This window comes from Dipodomys merriami, unplaced genomic scaffold, assembly GCF_024711535.1.
Source record: "Dipodomys merriami isolate MVZ:Mamm:240054 unplaced genomic scaffold, mDipMer1.0.p SCAF_2, whole genome shotgun sequence".
In the NCBI taxonomy this organism is placed as follows: Eukaryota; Metazoa; Chordata; class Mammalia; order Rodentia; family Heteromyidae; genus Dipodomys; species Dipodomys merriami.
Window position 1 is genome coordinate 18,759,091 of NW_027203381.1, and position 20,621 is coordinate 18,779,711.

Here is a 20,621-nt window from a genome sequence, read left to right on the forward strand (position 1 = left end):
AGTCTTGCTGGAGATTTCAAATACACATTAGCTTCTCCACATGAAAGTGCAAAAGCTACAAATCATTTTGCATCAAGTCTAGCTGGTTTTGTGTTCTATTTAGCTTTCAAGTAGGATTTAATCAAATAGATCACAGCTGAAAATTCTGAGTGTCCCATAGAAGGTTAAGTATGACATCTCCTACTGGTATCAGTTTCTTCAGGAAGTACAAAAGCTTGTTGTGTAGAGCTTCGCAAAAATGCAGGTTTGCAAAATTGTGCATCTGCCATATGTTTGCATGTTGAAAGATGTTTTCTTTGAAATGGTGTCTTTAGAAATAAGGATAGAAAAAAAGAGGAATAGTTCTAAATAATTGAAATCTCAGAAGTTCATTTTTACTGACCTCCTAGTGGGTAGGTTTATGAAATAACATATTTTTAGTTCCTTTTTTTTTGGGGGGGGGTCCGGTCGTGGGGCCTGAACTCTGGGCCTGGGGGCTGTCCCTCAGCTCTTTAGCTCAAGGCTAGCGCTCTATCACTTGAGCCACAGCACCACTTCCAGTTTTCTAGTGATTTATTGGAGATAAGAGCCTCATGGACTTTCCTTCCCAGGGCTGGCTTTGAACTGTGATTCTCAGATCTCAGCCTCCTGAGTAACTGGGATTACAGGCATGAACCACTAGCACCTGTTATACTGGGGATGAAACCTAGGGGCTTCACCCATGCTAGGCAAGCACTGTAGCACTGACCTACATCCCCCTACCCATCCTGTTTTGATATCAGAATTTATATTTCCAGGATGGAATCTACCCAAGAATGCTATTTTTCTTGGCATGACAGTTGTTCTGATCAAATTTTACATAATGTTATAAGGTTCTATGCCATTTTATAAAGTACAAACTTGGGTTTTATCAGAAATAAAATGTTTGAAAAGCTAATCCTCTTGAGAGTGTCCATTTACACTATTTCCCTTCTAAAGTCAAGTGTAGGTGACTACTCAAGCTCTTGAAAGTACTTTTTCCCACCACCACCTACTCCTCCCTTTCAGGCCAGTCCAACTATCCAGCAGCCCAATTCTGACTGCTCTGCTGATACTCTACATGGTCTATGTGTTCTCCAGTTGGGATTGTCCCTCTGGAGAAGATGCGCCTCCTCTCATTCCTCTCAGGCAGAGACTGTCCTAAACCATATTCCATTTTCTTGCTCTGTGACATAATGCCTTTCACTTCTTTAGTTCTGCCTAAATATTATTTATAAAATATAAATTCAAGACAATTGGCTGGAAATGTGGTTCGGTGGTAGAGTACTTGACTAGCATGCATGAAGCCCCGGATTCAATTCCTCAGTACCACATAAACAGAAAAGGCCAGAAGTGGCTCAAGTAGTAGAATGCGAGCCTTGAGCAACAGAAGCTCAGGGGCAGTGCCCAGGTCCTAAGTTCAAGCCCCCATGACAAAAAAAAAAAACAACAAAAAAACAACAACTTTTTTTTTTTCGAGACAGTTTAATTCCCCAACTTTTTATATCTTTTTTTGTTGTTGTTGTTTAAAATGTGTCGAGGGCTGACTTTCAATAGATCACAGCAAGGGAGCTGCTCTGCTACATACGAAACCCCGACCGTCCCCAACTTTTTAGCAAGAGTCTTTAGTCATGGATAAGAAACACAATGTTTTTCCTTAACTTATTGTTCTGCTAACTATCCTAACATGAGCTGTTCCTGTATGGACCTTGTGTTGTGTGGGAAATTGCACAGTGTGGAGTAATACCAGTGGAGACTCCTTAGATGTTTGTATGTGTTTTTAACTTGCTGACGATGTACTTGTTCTGAATTCCTTTGTCTCAAAAATAGGTATGCTTTTATGAGCATTCCAAGTAGTAGAGTTCTACTTAATCTAGATCTGCCACACTGGGGAAGACGGAAATTGAGAGGTACATAAATACTAATGATGGCAGAACTTTTCAGGTAGAGAAAGTTTGTGCTTAGAGATTTTATTATGTTTGCCCTCAGAATAGCATAGGTTGCCTATGGCTTTCCAAGTTTATATAATAAAGTCTGACCTTCCTATCCCTCACTTCCATTCTCAACCCTCATCTCCCAACATTAAGAGGAGCTAGAGTGAAGAGAGACCCTGGAATTAAAGTTGATGTACATTTATTTCTGAGAGGAATAATTTTTCCTAAGCTTTGTGTGGAAGCTGAGCCCCTCACTGGAGTCACTTTTTCCACACTTTGTGTGGAAGCCTTAACTCTAGGGTCTCAATAATTCCCATTTACTTTCCACATCATTCAAGGGAAGGAGTAAAGGCAGACAGCATGGTCATCCATAGGTGTCCTAGACATGAAGAGAAGGGTTGATAACTGTGCCATTGGCATGAAGCACCCTGAATCCATTCCATTGTGCCTCTTCTCTTCGACATTAAGAGCTTACTGTGTTTCCTGAAACTGGGACATTTTTCTAGGCATCAATTCATGGCAGGAGGGTTGAACAGCCCATGAAGGCACTGTATTTGCAGGCCTCAGAACTCCTGACCGAGGCCCAGGGGACTGCTAAGGCATCGGACAGTGGGTCTTGAGTGTGGAGCTGGGTAACAATGCTAAGACTGAATAGAAAGGTAATCGTCAATGACAGTAAGTCTGTCCTTGTTTCTAAGCCATTGTTATTGGCTCTAATATTTACAAAACCGATGAACAATGATTGAACTATGCAGAACTAAGTAAAACATACTCCTTCAGAAATGGATAAAAGTTTTTCTCCCAGGCCATTTTTTCCAGTGCTTGTGGAGGAAGGAGAATTGTAATTTTGACAAGCCTTGTAGACTGCTCGCGCAGTCTGTGCTTTGAGGCATTTGGCCTAGACACTTAGTCAAGGCACTGTGAGGTCAGCTGTACCAGAACCTTTGCCAGAGGCAGCCTGGCTGGAGAAACCCTAGCAGAAAGATAAAGATGCATTAGGACAGAGTCAGCCAGAGGATAGAAACTAAATTCTACATGGTTGCTTCTTGGTTTTGATGAAAAAACAAAAGGGACAAAGGTCATTGGACTCAAAACATACCAAATTTGATTGCAGACAGAAGAGGCTGTTTGATTTAGTATCTAGGTAGACCTGTCACTTTTTAACCTAGATTGCCCTTTCTGGGGAGACACGGCTGGAAAAGGTGGTCCAATCTCCTATTCTTCACCCTCTTCTCTCTATCATCTCTTGCATCCAAGCCCTCATTTCTATCACCTTCTATTCATCTTCTTGAACCCTGGTACTAATTCTCCAGCTGCTCCTCTCCTAGGGGCTGCTCTTCTTCCAAACCCAAATCCAGCCGGGTACCATGTGGGAAATGATCACACAATGCTGTGGGCAGGCAGGACTGAACCTGGAGAAGACTGAGCAGGGCTATATGTAGGAGGGGAAGATGGGGGCCAGTAGCAAAGACAATGTGGGGAAGGGAAAGGTAGCTGTATGAACAGCCTCAAACAGGGATGGAGGCTGCTTGAGTCTGGAGTGTACAGAGGATCTGGGGAGTTTCTTTGTGTAGAGGCCCATTGTTTGGGTAAGAAGAAAAGCAGATAGAGCCAAGAGGTATGCATGGCCATTTTGTGGAGATCCTAGAATCCAGCCAAATCAGAACTGGCAATTATTACATGGTACGTTCTAATGTTGGGTTACATTGGAGAATTGCTTTTAGTGATTTTTTTTTCCATTTGCATTTATCTTGGCTCTCCAAGTAAATGTTAAGATCCCTAAGGGCAGGGACCATATTTCATGTTTTTATTAAATGCTTTTATGGTACAAAGGGTCACTCTGTAATTTAATTTATTCTCATATTGGGTTATCTTAAAGTGGAACAAAAAGTTCTTACCTGTTTGATAATACTCAGGGGTAAAATTATGTAATGTCTGGAATTGGCACAAAACAATGTGGAGGAAAGAAGTTGAGGTAGATAAAACAGTGGCTATGAGTTAATTACTTGGAGCTGACTGTGGACAGAGTTCAGTAGACCATCCTCTCTACTTTTGTGTATGTAGGGGTGAGTAATTGTCTCTGATGAAATGTTGGGCCTAATAGAACCAAGTAAGCCTTCACCTTGTAAAAACCAGCTCTGCCCCAATTCCTCATACTTAGTACTGTGAGGTAGGCCCCAGTACTTCTCCCTACAAGCTGAGACCACTGCTATAGCCGTGACCACCAGACCAGCCAAGAAAACAACAATCCATCAGCCAGATGGCAAAGAAGACCATTAGACTACTGTATTTGTTAAAAGCATCAGTGGTTAATAATGTAAATATTAGCAAAAAGAAAGAAAGGATAGATTAATGCAGGTCACCTCTTGTCTCAGTCAGTTCAGGCTGCTATAGCAAAACACCATAAAACTGGGTGGCTTGTAAACAATAGAAATTTATTTCTTCCAGCAATAGATGCTGGAAGTCCAGGATGAAGGCATTGCCAGGTTTTGTATCCAGTGAAGTACAGTTTCTAGTTTATCATTCCCTCTTAGCTGTGTCCTAATCACTTCCCAAAGGCCCCATTTTCTAATGGCATCACCATGGTGGTTAAGCTCCATTTTGAATGGGTAGGTGGGAGGACATATACAGTCAGACCATAGCCTCTTCAAGAGGGACTTCACCAGAATTTTATGATAAAGCAGCATTCTTTGTTAGAGAATGCTTTGTGTCTTTAGTAGGATACAGAAATAACAGAAAACATACTACAGTATAAATTGCCCTTTAAAGAAACACAGAATAGCCGGGCGCTGGTGGCTCATGCCTGTAATCCTAGCTACTCAGGAGGCTGAGATCTGAGGATCTCGGTTCAAAGCCAGCCCGGGCAGGAAAGACCGCGAGACTCCTATCTCCAATAAACCACCAGAAAACTGGAAGTGGCGCTGTAGCTCAAGTGGTAGAGCGCTCGCCTTGAGCCGAAGAGCTGAGGGACAGCGCCCAGGCCCAGAGTTCAAGCCCCACGACCGACAAAAAAAAAAAAAACACAGAATTCTCTCTTCCTTACTCTGCTTCTTTGTGAAGTAAAGCAGCATTTTAAAAGCTCCAGAATTCATGTTGTCTTCCTTTCATGCTGAGCAGACTTTAGTTCTTCAGAGGGGAAATTAGTAGTTTACTCCTTATTGTATTATTTAGAGCAAATTTTGATTAAAAAAAAAAAAGATGTGTTCCAGAGTCTTTCGTTCTAAATAAGCCCAAATATAAAAGAATGTTTTATTATTTATTTTCTGATTTCTAAAACAGAGTATATTGGTTATTGAAATTTTCCCTTTAAAATGTTTTGTGAATAATTTTCAAAATAAATTCCGATTTTGCTTAATTTTTGCATTTGCAGTATATAAGAAATTGACACCAGGTGCTGGTGGCTCACGCCTGTAATCCTAGCTACTTAGGAGGCTGGGATCTGAAGACCAAGGTTCCAAGCCAGCTGGGGCAATAAAGTCCCTGAGACTCTTATCTCCAATTAATCATAGAAAAAGCCCAAAGTGGTAGCTGTAGCTCAAGTGGTAGAGTGCTAGCCTTGAGCAAAAAAACCTTAGGGTCAACACCCAGGCCCAGCATTCAAGGCCCAAGACTGGCAAAAAAAAAAAAGAAAGAAAGAAAAGAGGGCTGGGAAGGTGGCTCAGTGATAGAGCACTTGCCTTGCATGATCGAGGCCCTGGGTTCGATTCTTTATAACTACATAAGAAAAAAGCCGGAAGTGGCGCTGTGGCTCAAGTGGTAGAGTGCTAGCCTTGAGCTGAAGAGCTGAGGGACAGCGCCCAGGCCCAGAATTCAGGCCCCACGACCGGACCCAAAAAAAAAAAAAAGAAAAGAAAAGAGAAAAGAAAGAAATAGAATTATCAGTTGGGCATGGTAGAAAATGTCTATAATCGTAGCACTTGGGAAGTGAAGAATCATGAGTTCAAAGCTAGCCTGGGCTACATAGTAAATTCAGGCCAGTCTGGACAACATAGCAAAAGCCTGCCTCAAAAAGGAAGAGAAGGAGCCAGGTGCTGGTAGCACACACCTAAAGTCCTTGCTTCTCAGGAGACTATGATCAGAAGCCAGCCTGTGTAAGAAAGTCTGTGAGACTCTTACTTCTAAGCACCAAAAAAGCTGGAAGTAGAGCTAGGGCTCAAGTGGTAGAGCTCCAGCCTTGAGCAGAGAGAGAGAGAGAGAGAGAGAAAGGCAAGAAGAAAGGAAGGGACATGAATTGAAATATCCATGAGTAATTCCTGAAAGTAAGAGATAAGCAATTCATTTTTCTTTGTTGAAAGATACAAATTTAGAATAATTATAGCCTGTGCTATAAAATTTGACTCCTTACTCTTAGAGTCAAAACACTGTTGTGTTTTGGAAATCACTACAGATCTTCAAATGTTTTTACCTGCTGTGTTTCACTTGCTTTCTGGGACACTGACTTGAAAAATAATAACAATTGTAGATACTGAATAGAGAAGGAAAGAGCCTCTTTAGTTTCATGTCCTTTGGCTGTGGCCTTTGTTGTTGGATAAGGCAGAGCAAGGTGCTCTGTCTAGCCAGCAGCACTGCCTGGCCCTTATCGGGCCTCCCCGCCCACGTGAATCATTTCAACATCACGGCCAGTCTTCAGCATCGTTCTCTCCACTGGTCAGAGCAAGCCTCATCAGCTGTAATGGTTTACAGATGAGGTAACTCAGTGTCAAGGAGGTGACATTACTTGTCCAAGTTTGTTAATGTTGGAGCCAGCTCTAAAATTCAGATGTCCTGATTTTTCCCTCCATTTGACTGTTCACTGTCTAGATGGCAGTAGTACATGTTGGTCATAAAAATTTATACTTCCTTATCATGGTACTCATTTAAATTTCAAATAATTGGTAAATATGACAGTTACCATGGAGAATATTAAGTGCCAACTGCCTGCCTTTTGCCAATCTGTCTCAGCTGGGGAAATAAAACAAGGCAGAAGTCAGTGTTGTGCTTGGCCCAGCTTCAGCTTCATACTCTGAATGGCATTGGGCCCAGTGGCTCCCAAGGCCAGGCCTTGAGAGCCAGGCCCTGAATTGATATTGGGGATCTTACCACCTTGATTTGTATCTACAGCATATTCAGAGTCATTGCCAGGGGAAGGAGCAGCAGATATGCTTCCAGCTTCCTTGCCTTCCTTGTAGCCACCACCTTACAGGTTTCAGCAAGAAATTATGTGTGTGCTCCTTGTGGCCCTGGCTGGCTAGTCCTTGAGTGATCGGTCAGCAATAGGCCAGGGTTCCAGCAGCAGCCCTGCTCACCAAGAGCAGAGTCATCTCAGGCATCCCAGTCTTGCTTAGTAGTGCTGCTTTGCTACCTCCAGACATGCCTCTGGAGGTACCCTGCTGTGCTGGTGCTTATTCTTAAAGTTGTAGACTTGCAAATGTTCCCTGCATTAAAATTAGAGAGGAAAAAAATGAAATTGTACCCATGCATTTAAGTTTCTAACCTGACTTGAGACCAGTACAAGACTCCATTTTGGTATGGTTGCCACCAGCACTGTTAGTAAGTTATGTCTTTTTGTCCAGAAAAGAGTAAAAGTGGGAATCATGAATAATATAGGATAGGCTTTTTTTCTCTCTCTCTTCTCTAGTCCTAGGTAGGGCCTGGGTACTGTCCCTGAGCTTCTTTTGCTTAAAGCTAGCACTCTACCACTTGAGCCATAGCACCGCTTCTGGCGTTTTCTATTTATGTGGTAATGAGGAATTGAACCCAGGGCTTCATACATGTTAGGCAAGCACTCTACCACTAAATTACAGTCCCAGCCATAGGATAGGCTTTTGTAAATGAAAGATTTGATCTTTGTCTTGGCTTACAAATACTGACCTTTTCACATTCACTAGCTCTCTGCAAGTATTTTCCTCAGCCATGAAATCTGAGCTCTGGGTAATGTTTGATTTCTGGTTATATCTCACCTACCCCTTGTTTATTATACTATCTCTACATTAGTTTTGGAAAGTAGAGTATTTGAAGTATTTTCTTTTTTTTTTTTTTTTGCTGGTCATGGAGCTTGAACTCTTGGCCTGGGCACTGTTCTGAGCTCTTCAGCTCAAGGCTAGCACTTTACCACTTGAGCCATAGCACCCACTTCCAGCTTTTTCTGTGTATGTGGTACTGAGGAATCGAACCCAGGGCCTCATGCATGCAAGGCAAGCACTCTACCACTGAGCCACCTTCCCAGCCCCGTTTGAAGTATTTTCTACAGTATTGACAAGCCAAATGTCCTGTCTTCTAATGATCTGTTTAGATGGTCTGTGGTAGCCCTGGTCTAAAGAAAGCCCTGAGCACTCCACATGGCCTTTGAGTCTCTAAGTTGTCCCAATGGAGCAGGGGTGGCAAAGAGACAGATGTGGAATGAGAAACACCAAAAGTTCCCTTCAACTTTTTCCTTCTTTCCCTACTCTTTCTTCCCCAAGCTAGCCACATGGTGCCCTGTGGCTATGCCAGCCTAGTGCCACCACTGGCTAGCATTGGAAGCCATTGCAGTCAGTCAGCTGTTGCTGTTCATTCATTTGCTGTGAGCCTTCCCAGGATGCTTCTTAGACCTAGAGGAAAACCTTTATCCTCCCAGCCATGCCAATATTTGGCTTTCCCTGGTCTCTGTCTTCCCAGTCTCACTGCAAGGAAACCTTTGCCCTAGAGAAAAAAATTCGGATTATCTATCCAAGACACTCTGCCATCCTGTGGTTAACAGTCTGCCTGGTTAGCCCCTGTGCTTGGGGACACTGAAGTTAGGCACAGAACTGTTCAGAAGATAGCTATGCAAAATCCTGCAATTTCTTAACTTCAAAGCAAGGAGTGTTGCTACTGTGGGTTAGAGAGAATTCACAGTACTTTGTATTCAGATCCATCTCCTATCATCATCATCATCATCATCATCATCATCATCATCATCTCTATGTTACCAGCAGTAACATTAAAATAATTAATGATTCACATACTAGTGGAACTAGGAAGCTTCTGGCAAAATTTGGATCAACAAGACTGGGAAGCATGACTTTTGCCACCTTTTCTGTTTGTTTCCTGCTCACCTTCACTTGGTTCTCAGGCCCTGTGAGCATATTCCCAGGCTGTCTGTGTCATAGGCCAGACTAGCCAAAGGCCCAAAACACTCACTGTTACATGTTGTTGTTCTCATTTATTAAGCCAGTCTGCATGGCTGTGAAGAAGTAAACACATCACATGATGTGTTTTTGATTCATTGATGACACATGTTGGAATAACAGTGTCTCACTGGGCAGGGAAGCCACAGGTCTGGCTCAGCCTGTCATGCTTTGTGCTTGGTCACCAGGAAATACCACTATGAAAAATACAAAGAGTAAACTCTCTCCTTTAAATGATAAAATGTTTTGGGTTTTTTGTTTTTTTCAGAATTCAGGATTCAGGGGTAAGTAGACAGGGCTGTATAGTTCAATGACAGAGTACATACCTCTAGTATTAGGTGTGAAATAATATGCAGGGATGAAGAGGCAAGCATCAGAAAAAAAAAAAGTGGGAACATAAGTAGACTGAAGAAAGTGTCATTGCCTTGGCAGTCACAATATACTTGGCAGTCACATATACTTCCTGGAATGGATTGTTCTATCAGCAGTGAACAAACCTCTCCCAAACAATATATGTAAAGGAATGTTAATAGCCAAAGACTGGCTTTTACTTTGTGTTAAGTAAGAATAATCACAACATAACTTCCTAATAGTAAGTAATACCCCTTAGAGGCTTGAAAACTGTCAAGTTTGCTTATAACCTAAACCCTAGAATTTCCAAAGTCATTCGTATTGTCCAAATAGCTCCGTATTTGTCTGAGTATGAATTCTCTTCTAGATACCTCTTTGAAGTACTGTAACAAAGGTTGTGTTTCCAACCTGATAGCATTACCTAACTCTCCTCCAGTTAGTGACACACCTGTCTGGGCTGGGGGAGGTGGTTGAAACCTTCTGTCTGCCCTTGTCCCTCCATTGTCTCTCCATTTTCCAAATAGCTCTTCATACCTAACTCCCAGCACAGTCATCTCTGCCATGACAAAGTCAGAATTTTTCTGGAAAAAGCATAAAGAAAGGTTAAGCTGGGCCCTGGTGGCTCATACCTGTAATCCTAACTACTCAGGAAACTGAGATCTGAGGATAGCATTTCAAAGCCAGCCCAGGCAGAAAAGTCCTTGTGGGACTCTTATCTCTAATTAACCACTCAAAAACTGGAAGTAGCGCTCTCGCTCAAAGTGGTACAGTACTAGCCTTAAACAAAAAAACCTCAGGGACAGCGCCCAGGCCCAAGTTCAAGCCCCACAACCGACAAAAAAATGAAAGGTTATCACAGATATAAAGGGCTTAATTTAAATTTTGTACTCACATGTTTGTCTTTTTTTTTCTTCAACCTTGACAAGAGTCAAAGGTAAAAGACAAGCCAGGCACCAGTGGCTTAGACCTGTAATCCTAGCTATGCAGGAGGCTGAGATCTAAGGATCATAGTTCAGTGCCACCCTGGGCAAGAAAGTTCATGAGACTGTTATCTCCAATAAACTAGCACAAAAAGCCAGAAGTGGAGCTGTGGCTCAAATGGTAGAGCACTAGCCTTAAGCTGAAAAGGCTCCGAGACAATGCACAGGTCCTAAGTTGAAGTCTTAAGAGGACCAGCAAAAAAAAGGGGGGGGGGCGGCACTGAAAAGTGAACTTATCAGACAAATGTTGTGGCGTATACCTGTAATCCCAGCTATGTAAGAGACAGTGGTCAGAAGATCAAAGTACAAGGCTGGCCGTGGGCAAAGAGCTTAAGACCTTACCTCAAAAGTAAAAGCAAAATGGGTTAAGGGTGTGACTCAAGTAGTAGACTCCTTACCTAGACAAGCACAAGGCCCTGCTTTCAAACGGTAGTATATCCCCCTGTCTATCACTCATGCATTTGTTAAGGGGTTTAGTTCCTTTTCTGTAATTAGCTTCAGGTGACTACAACAGTAACCATGTGTATCAGCATTATCTGTGCTAGATTTTCCTAGGAGAGACTATCACAGTGTTAAGCTAGTCAGCAATTTGAGAAATCCACTACTCTGTTAGACTAAAGTACAGATCTACGAAGTCTGCAGGTACGTGATTCTAAAGAGACTATGTTGAAGAAAAACCTCACATGCTCAGGATGTACAGCATTCATGACTGTGCTGTCCAACTTCAGCTAAAGGCATGCCACCTTTCAACAGATCTGAAATTTTCACCTTATCATTTAAATTCAACACTTCTACTTTGCTTTTAAGGTACCATTTGCTCTTTGGGGAGGTGTATTTTCACAAAATCAAGGAAAGGGACACAAACACTCAACAGATCACACACAATTTAAGCACAACTGACAGTGATGTGAGCCTGAGTTTCTCCATGTCAACTGAGCTGCATAATGTTTGGGATTTTCTTTTAATATATTGATTTATTTTGACCATACTTGCTCAAAATCATGTGTAATAACTATGAGTTGGGACAGTGGCTCATGCCTGTAATCCATGAGAAGCTGAGACCTAAAGGATTGCAGTTCAGAGCAAACCTGGGCAGAAAAGTCCACAAGACTCCATCTCCAATTAATCAGCAAAATGTCAAGCTGGAGGTGTGCCTCAGTTGGTAGAGTACCAGCCATGAGCAGGAAAGCAGAGCAAGAACATGGAGGCTCTGAGCTCCATGGCCTCAGTACCACACAAACAGAGAACAAATAAATAAATATGAGTAAGTCAGGATTATTGTGTTGTCTCCCAAGTTTCAAATCATACAGCGCATTTAGTTTTTTCAATGCCATTGGCTTACTATGACTCATTTGTTCCTAAATAACTAAATTCTTTTCACTAATTCACTAGCATATAGGACCCAATTTTCCCAACTTTTTATTTTATGTATAACTCTGAGTTGTCCAAAAGTAATGTGTACCCTTTATTGGGATCCCTGCCCTCATGGAGCTTGTGTTGTGGTTAGAATTATATCTTAGCCAGGCGCTGGTGGCTCACGCCTGTAATCCTAGCTACTCAGGAGGCTGAGATCTGAGGATCGCGGTTCAAAGCCAGCCCGGGCAGGAGAGACCGTGAGACTCCTATCTCAAATAAACCACCAGAAAACCGGAAGTGGTGCTGTAGCTCAAGTGGTAGAGCGCTCGCCTTGAGCGGAAGAGCTGAGGGACAGCGCCCAGGCCCAGAGTTCAAGCCCCACGACCGACAAAAAAGAATTATATCTTATAGAAACACACTGTTTTCCTGGGAACCTACCATGAACCAGACATCCGGGTCCTCCTTGTGACTAGAAACCCACTGGTGAAGAGCAGGCAGTGAATTTGATAGTGAATTTGGGAGCAAAATGTTCCACCGTCCAGCCTCCTGAGTTGGATTTGTCAGAGGATGCAGTTCAGTATTTATAAGGGATTTGTACAGTGGCAGCTTCAGCTAATAAATTTTAATTATAAATACGTATCCATGGTTGTTCTCTACATCAGGCTTACTGAATGAGCAGACTTCTCATCCCAACATTTGGGGATACCTGCACTCCTACTTTCTAGCCTTATCTCCAGCTGCTAGCCATACCTCACAACTGAGCCAGCAGCCTCCTTGATCATGAGGGTCCCAGCACAGATCAAGTCTCCTCAGAAGCACTCTCTGCAGCTAGAGGGCCTGACCTTCTTCCTGTCCAAGTTCCCTACCAGCCCCTAGAAAAGAGAGACATAGAGAACTGAAGACAAAGCAGAGTCATTCCTTTCCATAGGCTCCTGGCCTGAGGAAGAGCAGGCTTAACGGGAACATTTGCTCAACTTCTGGCTGGTGATATGATAATAGGTTTGTAGAGAGGTGTTACATGAGTAAATTTCAGCCATATGCTCTATCCTTCATACTTTTCTTTTTACCCCAGTTATGGAGGCCATTTCTATTACTTGTAGACACTCAGAAGTGGTGAAACCATTTTCTGAGCTCCAGGTGGCCTGAGCTTTCAGGACTATGTCTGCTAACTTTATGGCTGTCCCTCACAGCTAATTTTGTTCTCAGAAAGCCAGTGCATGGCCAGCCACCACATTCTTGGATATCTTCTGAGCCACCCTCATTTTGGGCTTCTTGATTCTTTAAATAAGAAATACAAAGAAATATTTGTATTTCTTAGTTTACATTTCTTTTTTAAATTTGCTTTATTGTTATTATAGAGGTAATGTATAGAGGGGTTACATTTAACATGAGTCATTCTCTCCCAGTTCCTCCCACCGGTCTCAACCCATGAGGTATATAGTTCACTTTCATCAGTGTCCAGTGAGCTCCACTGCTGTACCTTTTTCCCTCAAGTTCTGTGCCCTCCCCCACCTTCCTGAAGATATACACATGACTGTATCGTTTGACTGTTACAGTTTTCTATTTTGCATTTAGTCCTACATTTTTTTTCTTTTTTAATTTTTGTATTGCTATTATAAGTGTGATGTACAGAAGGGTTAAAGAACATTTATTTTTAGGCGAATTCACATCACAGTGCAGTGATATGAAGCTGAGGCAGAAAGATTACTTGAGCTCAGGATTTTGAAGCCAGCCTGGGTGACATGTCAAGACAGTGTCTCAATAATAGCCAGGCACCAGAGCTCACGCCTATAGACCTAACTACTCAGGAGACTGAGATCTGAGGATCGCAGTTCCAAGCCAGCCATAGCAGAAAAGCTTACAAATTCCATTTTCATTTAAACAACAAAAAGGCAGGCTAGAGCTCATGCCTATAATCCTAGCTACTCAGAAAGCTGAGATCTGAGGATCATAGTTCAAAGCCAGCCTAGACAGATAAATCAGAAAGACTCTTAATCTCCAGTTGATTAGCGAAAAGCAAGAAGCAGAGCTTTGGCTCAAGCAGTAGAGGGCTAGCCTTGAGCAAAAAAGCTCAGGGATAGCACCCAAGCTCTGAGTGCAAGCCCCAGGACCAGCTCATGGTTGGGGGAGGGGAGTAGGCAGACTGAAAGTATGACTCAAGTGATAGAGTGCCAGCTATGAACAAGCAAAGGTGAGTGAGAGTATGAGAACCTGAGTTCCAGCCCTAGTACTGGCAATGATGATATCAATAAATAGCTGGGCACCAGTGGCTCATTCCTATAATCCTAGCTACTCAGGAGACAGAGATCTGAAGATCACAGTTTGAAGCCAGCCTAGACAGGAAAGTCCGTGAAATTTTCATCTCCTTAATTGAAGAAAACCATAAGTAGTACTATGGCTTAAAGTATTAAGAGCACTAGCCTTGAGCAAAGAAGTTCAGGGACAGTGCCTAGGCCCTGAGTTCAAGCCCATTACTGACAAAAATAAATACATAATAATATTAATAAGTAGTAATAGAGAAGTAGTCATATAAAGTAGAACTAATGCATTTCTGTCACTATTATTACAGACCAGAGCTTATATTCTGATATATTTATAGTTTTTTCCATTACAAATGGCAGAAGGTGTGCTTCAGTTTTAGCCATTAACTAGCTGAGTTGGTAATAGAGATGCTTCCCAGTTTGTGGGATAATCATTTCTCCTAGTGTACTACCCAAGTCCTAAACCCTCCTAGCCCCCATTATTAGCCAGCAGAGAGCCTTGGGTGCCCTCCTCTTCCCATCTTTGTCCTGCTCCCTGCTTGTACCTTGTGTCCTACTACATCCTACACCTATGTGAGCAGGCAGCACCACTCCTTTCTTTCCTCTGCAGCTCCTAGACATAGGGACCTGGCTGAAGGTGACAGTCACCGAAGATTAGATGAAGGGAAGTTGGACGTTCCATAGTAGTGGTCTGGAGGATGGTGACAAGAGGATGGGGACAGGAGGCTGGGTAATCCACACACACTGTGATCTACCTCTGGATTTGAAAGGGGGAAGAAGGCTTTCCTCGCTGTGCTATGACTGACTTGTTGAACCACTTTACTGCTCATCTCAGCTGGGCTATCCACTACAAACCCTGCAGACACTGTGGGCAGTAGCTGGTCTACCTATCCTGGCCTGCACCAGCTTCCAGCAGTTTCCCAGCTGCCTCACTGCCAATGCCCACCCTTCTCTTGTCTACTGACAGGCTTTATATCGGCTGAAAAAATATATATAATGTTCTATGTCGCTATTTGGCTTTAAATTTTATTAAACCTTCTGGAGCCATGCCAAGTGCTTGCTAGAGTTTCTGATACTATCTGTATAGTCTTTAGGTGGAAGCTGGAAATCTCCATTGAACTTTTGTGGTAATAAAATTATTGCAGTTGTGCCCTACATCTGCTCACTGAACTTCCTGTGGGTTTTCACCAGATCACATGACTGACAGCAAAGACAGGCTGTAGAGTTTGGGTCTGCTTATTATATCCAAGTCTCTACCGCCAGATCAGACCTCTGCTTTGTCTCTGCACTGGGCGTCCGGATGTCCCACTGTGGTAGGTTGATTCGCTGGAGCTGATAAAAACGTTCTGGCCACACTTGAGAGTCTAGCATTACCTCTGGCTCCAGAAATCAAAACAACAGGATTGTTGTAAGTAGCTTTGGACTGAGACCAAGCTCCATGTTTCAGAGATGAGTTTGCTCTCCGTATTGGACTAAATGACAGGACAAGGATCTTGGAGAGAGAGGAATAAAAGCCAGAGCTTCACCACAGCTTCATGAGCTGAGGTACCCAGTCCCCTGGTCTGTGCTAGCCAGTGCCAGTTCCTGCCTTAACTGGCAGACCAGGACCTTCTGCTCCTTCTTGAGCACCTCCCCTGCATTCCTAGACACCAGTAGTGCCCAGGGAATGGTCCTGGTGGGAATTCACAAGGTTGGTTCTGAGAAGTGTAATGGGAGGTATTGGTGAGAAACAGTAGACAAGCAAGGCAGGGAAGTCCTAGGAGTGCCCGTGTGGCCTGTGGCTGGCCCTGGAGTGCCCAGGGGCGTGTTGGATGTGTCTGGGATGAAGGCTCTCCTGAGTGAGGAAGTTGGACTCCCCCCAGCCCCACGGGATGGCATTATTGTCTTCCCCAGCTTGCAAAGGAACCTAAAGAGAGAAGGGAGACTTTTTCTGGGTTGTTGATTTGACTTTCAGACATGACATTTCTTGGACTGAGTCCTGACAAAATGTGTCCCTAGCGTCCTTAGTGCTAAGTAAAACCTTTTGTCTATCTTTTCCTTGGCTTTTTAGACTTCTCAGAGGAACATATGGTTTTAAGGATGTCTATTCAAGTCTATAACCAGCGAGACAGAAGGTCAATTGGGAGGGGGTGGGGGGGGCAATTAAATGCAACCTGGGACCAGCTCGTGCAGCAGCTATGTTCATGTTCATCACGTTAGCTGAATACTGTGAACACTCATATGATTTATGTTCATTGTTTACCTTTTCAGAATAATCCTGGTACATGGGTCTACTCATTGGAGTAGAAAGGAAACTCTTTACCTTGCACTTTCAAGTGTTAGCCTTGTACAGCCAAGCTAGAGAACAGCCTCTTGTTTTTCTTGCTGCTTGTGCTTCATTCCCTTCCTGAACCCTGTAAGTGCTGGTGAAAAGTTTCCAGCAGACAACCCAGGAAATAAGAGCTCACCACTCAGTGCTAGGGAGTTGGTGCTGTGGCCTCGGGGTCATGCACATGTGCTGTGTACGTGTCCAGGCAGCTTTCCAGCAGTGACTCTGTGTTCATGTTGTACTGCCTCTGCTTGCTATGAAGTTCCTCCACAGACTTGGGATATGGTGGTTTGGGAGCCCCATCTGGAAAGGACCAGGCCTTAAATAGCCAGCATGGGCAGAGGCCAAGCTGGAAGCACAGCCCACTCATCTGTGTGCTTTCAAGCCACAGTGCAGCTCTTCAATGGCTTCATGTTTTGTCTTGGTTAAAGCAGCTGGGAGAATTGGCCTTAAAGACCCCTAAGACTTCTGAGACTTACATTACCCACTGTGAAGGCTGCTGGACTGCAGGGCAGCATCAGGGTCTGGAGATGTTTAGACTTTACTACTGTCATCTCCAAAAGCCACATCCAGTTGGAATTGGAAGGCACTCTGAGGTCTCCCATTCTATATCAAGTGAAGAACCTGAGTTCTAGAGAAAGTCCATGGCATACCCCAAACTACCCAGCCTGGTTTTCCCATCCCAGCCTGAACCACCAAGAGAGCAAGGCCTGAATTTCAACCTGAGTACACTCAAGTATGGAGATGAAGTGACTATTGGCAGAGGGACGATGAAATCCTTGCAAGATATGGAATCTTGGCCCCAGTGCCACTTGGAAGCAGCAGCAGAGAAAGAGAAAACGCCTGGCTTCATCCCTCAGACTCCAACACTTCCTAGCGGGGGCCTTTTTACGTTGTCCTTGTCCTTGTTGAGCCTTGTTTCTTTGTGTGTGTGTGTGTGTGTGTGTGTGTGTGTGTGTGTGTGTGTGTGTGTGTGTGTGTGTGTGTGTGTGTGTGTGTGTGTGTGTGTGTGTGTGTGTGTGTGTGTGTGTGTGTGTGTGTGTGTGTGTGTGTGTGTCTGTGTGTCTGTGTGTGTGTGTGTCTGTGTCTGTGTCTGTGTGTCTGTGTGTCTGTGTGTGTGTGTGTCTGTGTGTGTTTTCTGACTAGGTTAGCTTTGAACTGTGATCCTCAGATATCAGCCTCCTGAGTAGCTAGGATTATAGGCATGAATCACCGGCACCCAACTGAGTTTTGCTTCTAATCTCTGTAACAGAGTCAATAATCCCTGTTGCAGAATTATTGTGCAGAGAGACACAAAGCCATTTATTAACTCAGTCATTTAATTCAGCAGTGGTTAATGATATTTCAGGTACTCATAAGGTTTCTATTTTCTTAGAGTCTGTATTCAAGGGTAGGGGATGGGTGGCATACAATTAAAGAAATTGATAACCAAAATAAGACCCAATTGTGGTAAGCAGAAGGCACCAGTTTTTACTCAGATACTCATCGGTGAAATGGGATATGCCTTGCACATCCCACATGGTGACCATTCCAGTCAAGTAAGCTCCTAGCTGGGTTGTCTCACTGAGCTCCAAGCAGAAGAACCAGGACAGCCACAGCCACTGAAGCCACCCAGCCCCATGCATTTAGAAGATTAACTGCCTCAACTCTGGCTTCATCTTGGATATTTCTGACTGTGCCACCTAATCTGGTGGAAAAGTTGCAGATACCTGGATCATGATTTTAATGTTGCATACTTAGAAGTGATCCTCTGTTCCCATTGCCATTACCATAAACTCCCCTTAGGACCGTTCCCCTTGTTAATCAAGCCTACCTGGAAGACAAGAACAGAGGCAATTCTTCAGACCCTGTGCTTACTACAGTACTTGGCACTCAGGAAATATCTGAAGAATGAATAAGTGAATGAAAACAGATGGGGCTAAAACTACCTGCTTTTCTGAGTTCTTGTTCCAGTTATTTCAAAGATTAAATGAGAAACTGTATGTAAAGTATTTGAATATGCCTGCTAAATGTAGATAATTATATTAGCTATGAATAGCTTAGCTATAATCTCAGACTTACTAGGTTTTTATAGAGAGCTTCTATAGAAATAATCATTGATCAGCTTGAAGAATAACTTCATAACAATATCTGCATGTATCTGCTATTGACAGATAGCTTATACTATTATATCCTTATGTACTGTTACATACTATGCATAGGATGTTCTTGCTATTCTGAACATCATATTCCCTTAGATTTTTGCCTACAATATCTAGAAGCCATGGTCATTGCTGGCCAGTGTCCCCCTGGTGCCTTTATAGAAGGCAGGATGGATTATAGTCTAATCCTTTCCACAGGATAGATTTAACCAGTTGATAAAAAGGATCATTGGGGTACCAAGTGCAATTCTGTGCCTGTCTCTGCAGGATTTCAGGGCAGTGTTTAACTCCTTGTTCTTTTGAACAGGGGAGTCACCAGGTAAACTTAGTACTAGCCATAAACTTAGTAATAGCTCTTGCCTGTAGGCATTCCTTCAAGAGAAGTTTGAAGCATACTATATTTCCCTACTTTTTACTTTTATTTCCCATTCCTGCCTCCTCAGATGTACAGACAACAGTCCTGTGTAAATTGCCTCATGTCTCCTCCCACAGCCTGCACAAGAAAACCCCCAAATATGTCCCTGGATGGACATTCTTATTTCCACCTCCAATTGCATTTTAATGTCTCTGCCTTCATCTGTGGCCTTCTAGTGTAAGAGGATATATGTTCCTGTGGATGCATGTGCATGGTGTACCTAGTGCCTCCCTTCTCCCTCTTTCAGTTCTTCCTCTCTCAACATCCTACCTCCTAGGACCCTGGCTTGCCCTGCTCTCCACACCCACCTGGTAATAAAGTCACCAACCTTGCAGTCTAATCCTGCCAGAGCCACCTTAACCCAGAAAAGAGACCTGAGTGGTTTAGTAGATGCCTATTGTTCCACTGGCTTCTGGAAGGAGAATCTCCCTCTGTCCCAGCCAGAGGAAAGATCAAGAGTAAAGTTAGAATCCAGATCAAAATTCTAGTGACGTACCGTACTGTAGTGCAATCTCAGGCCGCTAAACTGCTCACTCGTGTCAGGTTGGGCTGAAGTGCACCTCCAGCACACTGCAAGTGTGTGTAGAGGGAATGCAGCCTCTCCTGCACTGTCCAGACCTTGAGGAGGATAAAGTGAGGCGAGGCTCTAAAGAGCCGTGACTAGTACCTACACCTTTGTCTCAAGGTTCAGGACTTGGGAGGGGGAAGTCCCTATATCCAAATGACTCAACCCTGAGTACAGTGTTTCTCAAGAAGATCCATTCCTTAGTGTTGAACTCTCAAGATTTGCCTGTGCCACAAAGCAGGGGCCACTGTGATGTCTCATCTTACCTCACCCATTTGGAACCTAATCAGCAAAATGACATCAACTGACTCTGTGTGTCATTCACGCTGGCCACAGATAATTTGCATTCTCCCAGGATAAATATTTTAAAGGCTTATAGGGGCTCCCATACAAACTCCACTGCTTTTGCTTGGGTGTGGATAAAATCATATTCTTCTCCTTGCAGAAATTCCCAGAACTGAAATTCAAATATGTGGAAGAAGAGCAGCCTGAGGAGTTTTTCATCCCCTACGTCTGGTCTCTGGTCTACAATTCAGCTGTAGGCCTGTACTGGAATCCACAGGACATCCAGCTGTTCACGATGGACTCCGACTGAGGCAGCAGGTGCCCAGACCCACCCTCCAGCCAAATAGCCCTGCTAGATAGCTTCTTGCTAGGAAAGAGAAGCAAATACATTGCCCAGTGTGTCTTCAACTGGAGAGAATCACACAGCGTGTTCCCTCACACACTTCAACTTGGCGATTGGTACCAGTTGGCAGTAGATCACTCAGCTTAGAGTTTAGTGCAGGGGAGGAGGGGTGCACATAATAAATGTAAAAACTTGCTATTTGATAAGCACTTTTATTTATTAACCAAAAATCTAGAATTTTCCCAGGATCCTCATACCTTAGACATCAGGATAACATATCAATAGTACACAATTTTTGTGCATGTCTAAAATTTTCCGATTTAAGGTTTTCTGTATGTGTGTGTGTGTGTGTGTGTGTGTGTGTGTGTGTGTGCGCGCGCGCACGTGCGCACGGGCACCTGCCTGCCTGCCTGTGTTTGCCTCTTTATCTTCTCTTTCAGAAAGGAAAAAAATGGCTGTTTGTGGGGGGAGATTTGGCCTATGAGCTAAGACTGGAATTCAGTTGGAGTTGAGCACAAATTAAGTTATTCTGGATAATCATGGGGGAAAGCAAGACAA

General features: G+C 43.4%; 1 protein-coding gene across 4 annotated transcripts in view; it reads left to right on the plus strand.

The window, feature by feature from the left end:
• Positions 1 to 20,259, plus strand: part of Dym (dymeclin) — a 320,347-nt gene extending 300,088 nt beyond the window's left edge. For all 4 annotated transcript variants that reach the window (XM_070029178.1, XM_070029181.1, XM_070029180.1 and 1 more), the window contains one exon: positions 19,881 to 20,259. In XM_070029178.1, coding sequence (XP_069885279.1) covers positions 19,881 to 20,030 — 150 coding nt within the window. In that variant the 3' untranslated portion in view covers positions 20,031 to 20,259. The remainder of the gene's footprint in view (positions 1 to 19,880) is intronic.
• Positions 20,260 to 20,621: the final 362 nt, after the last annotated feature.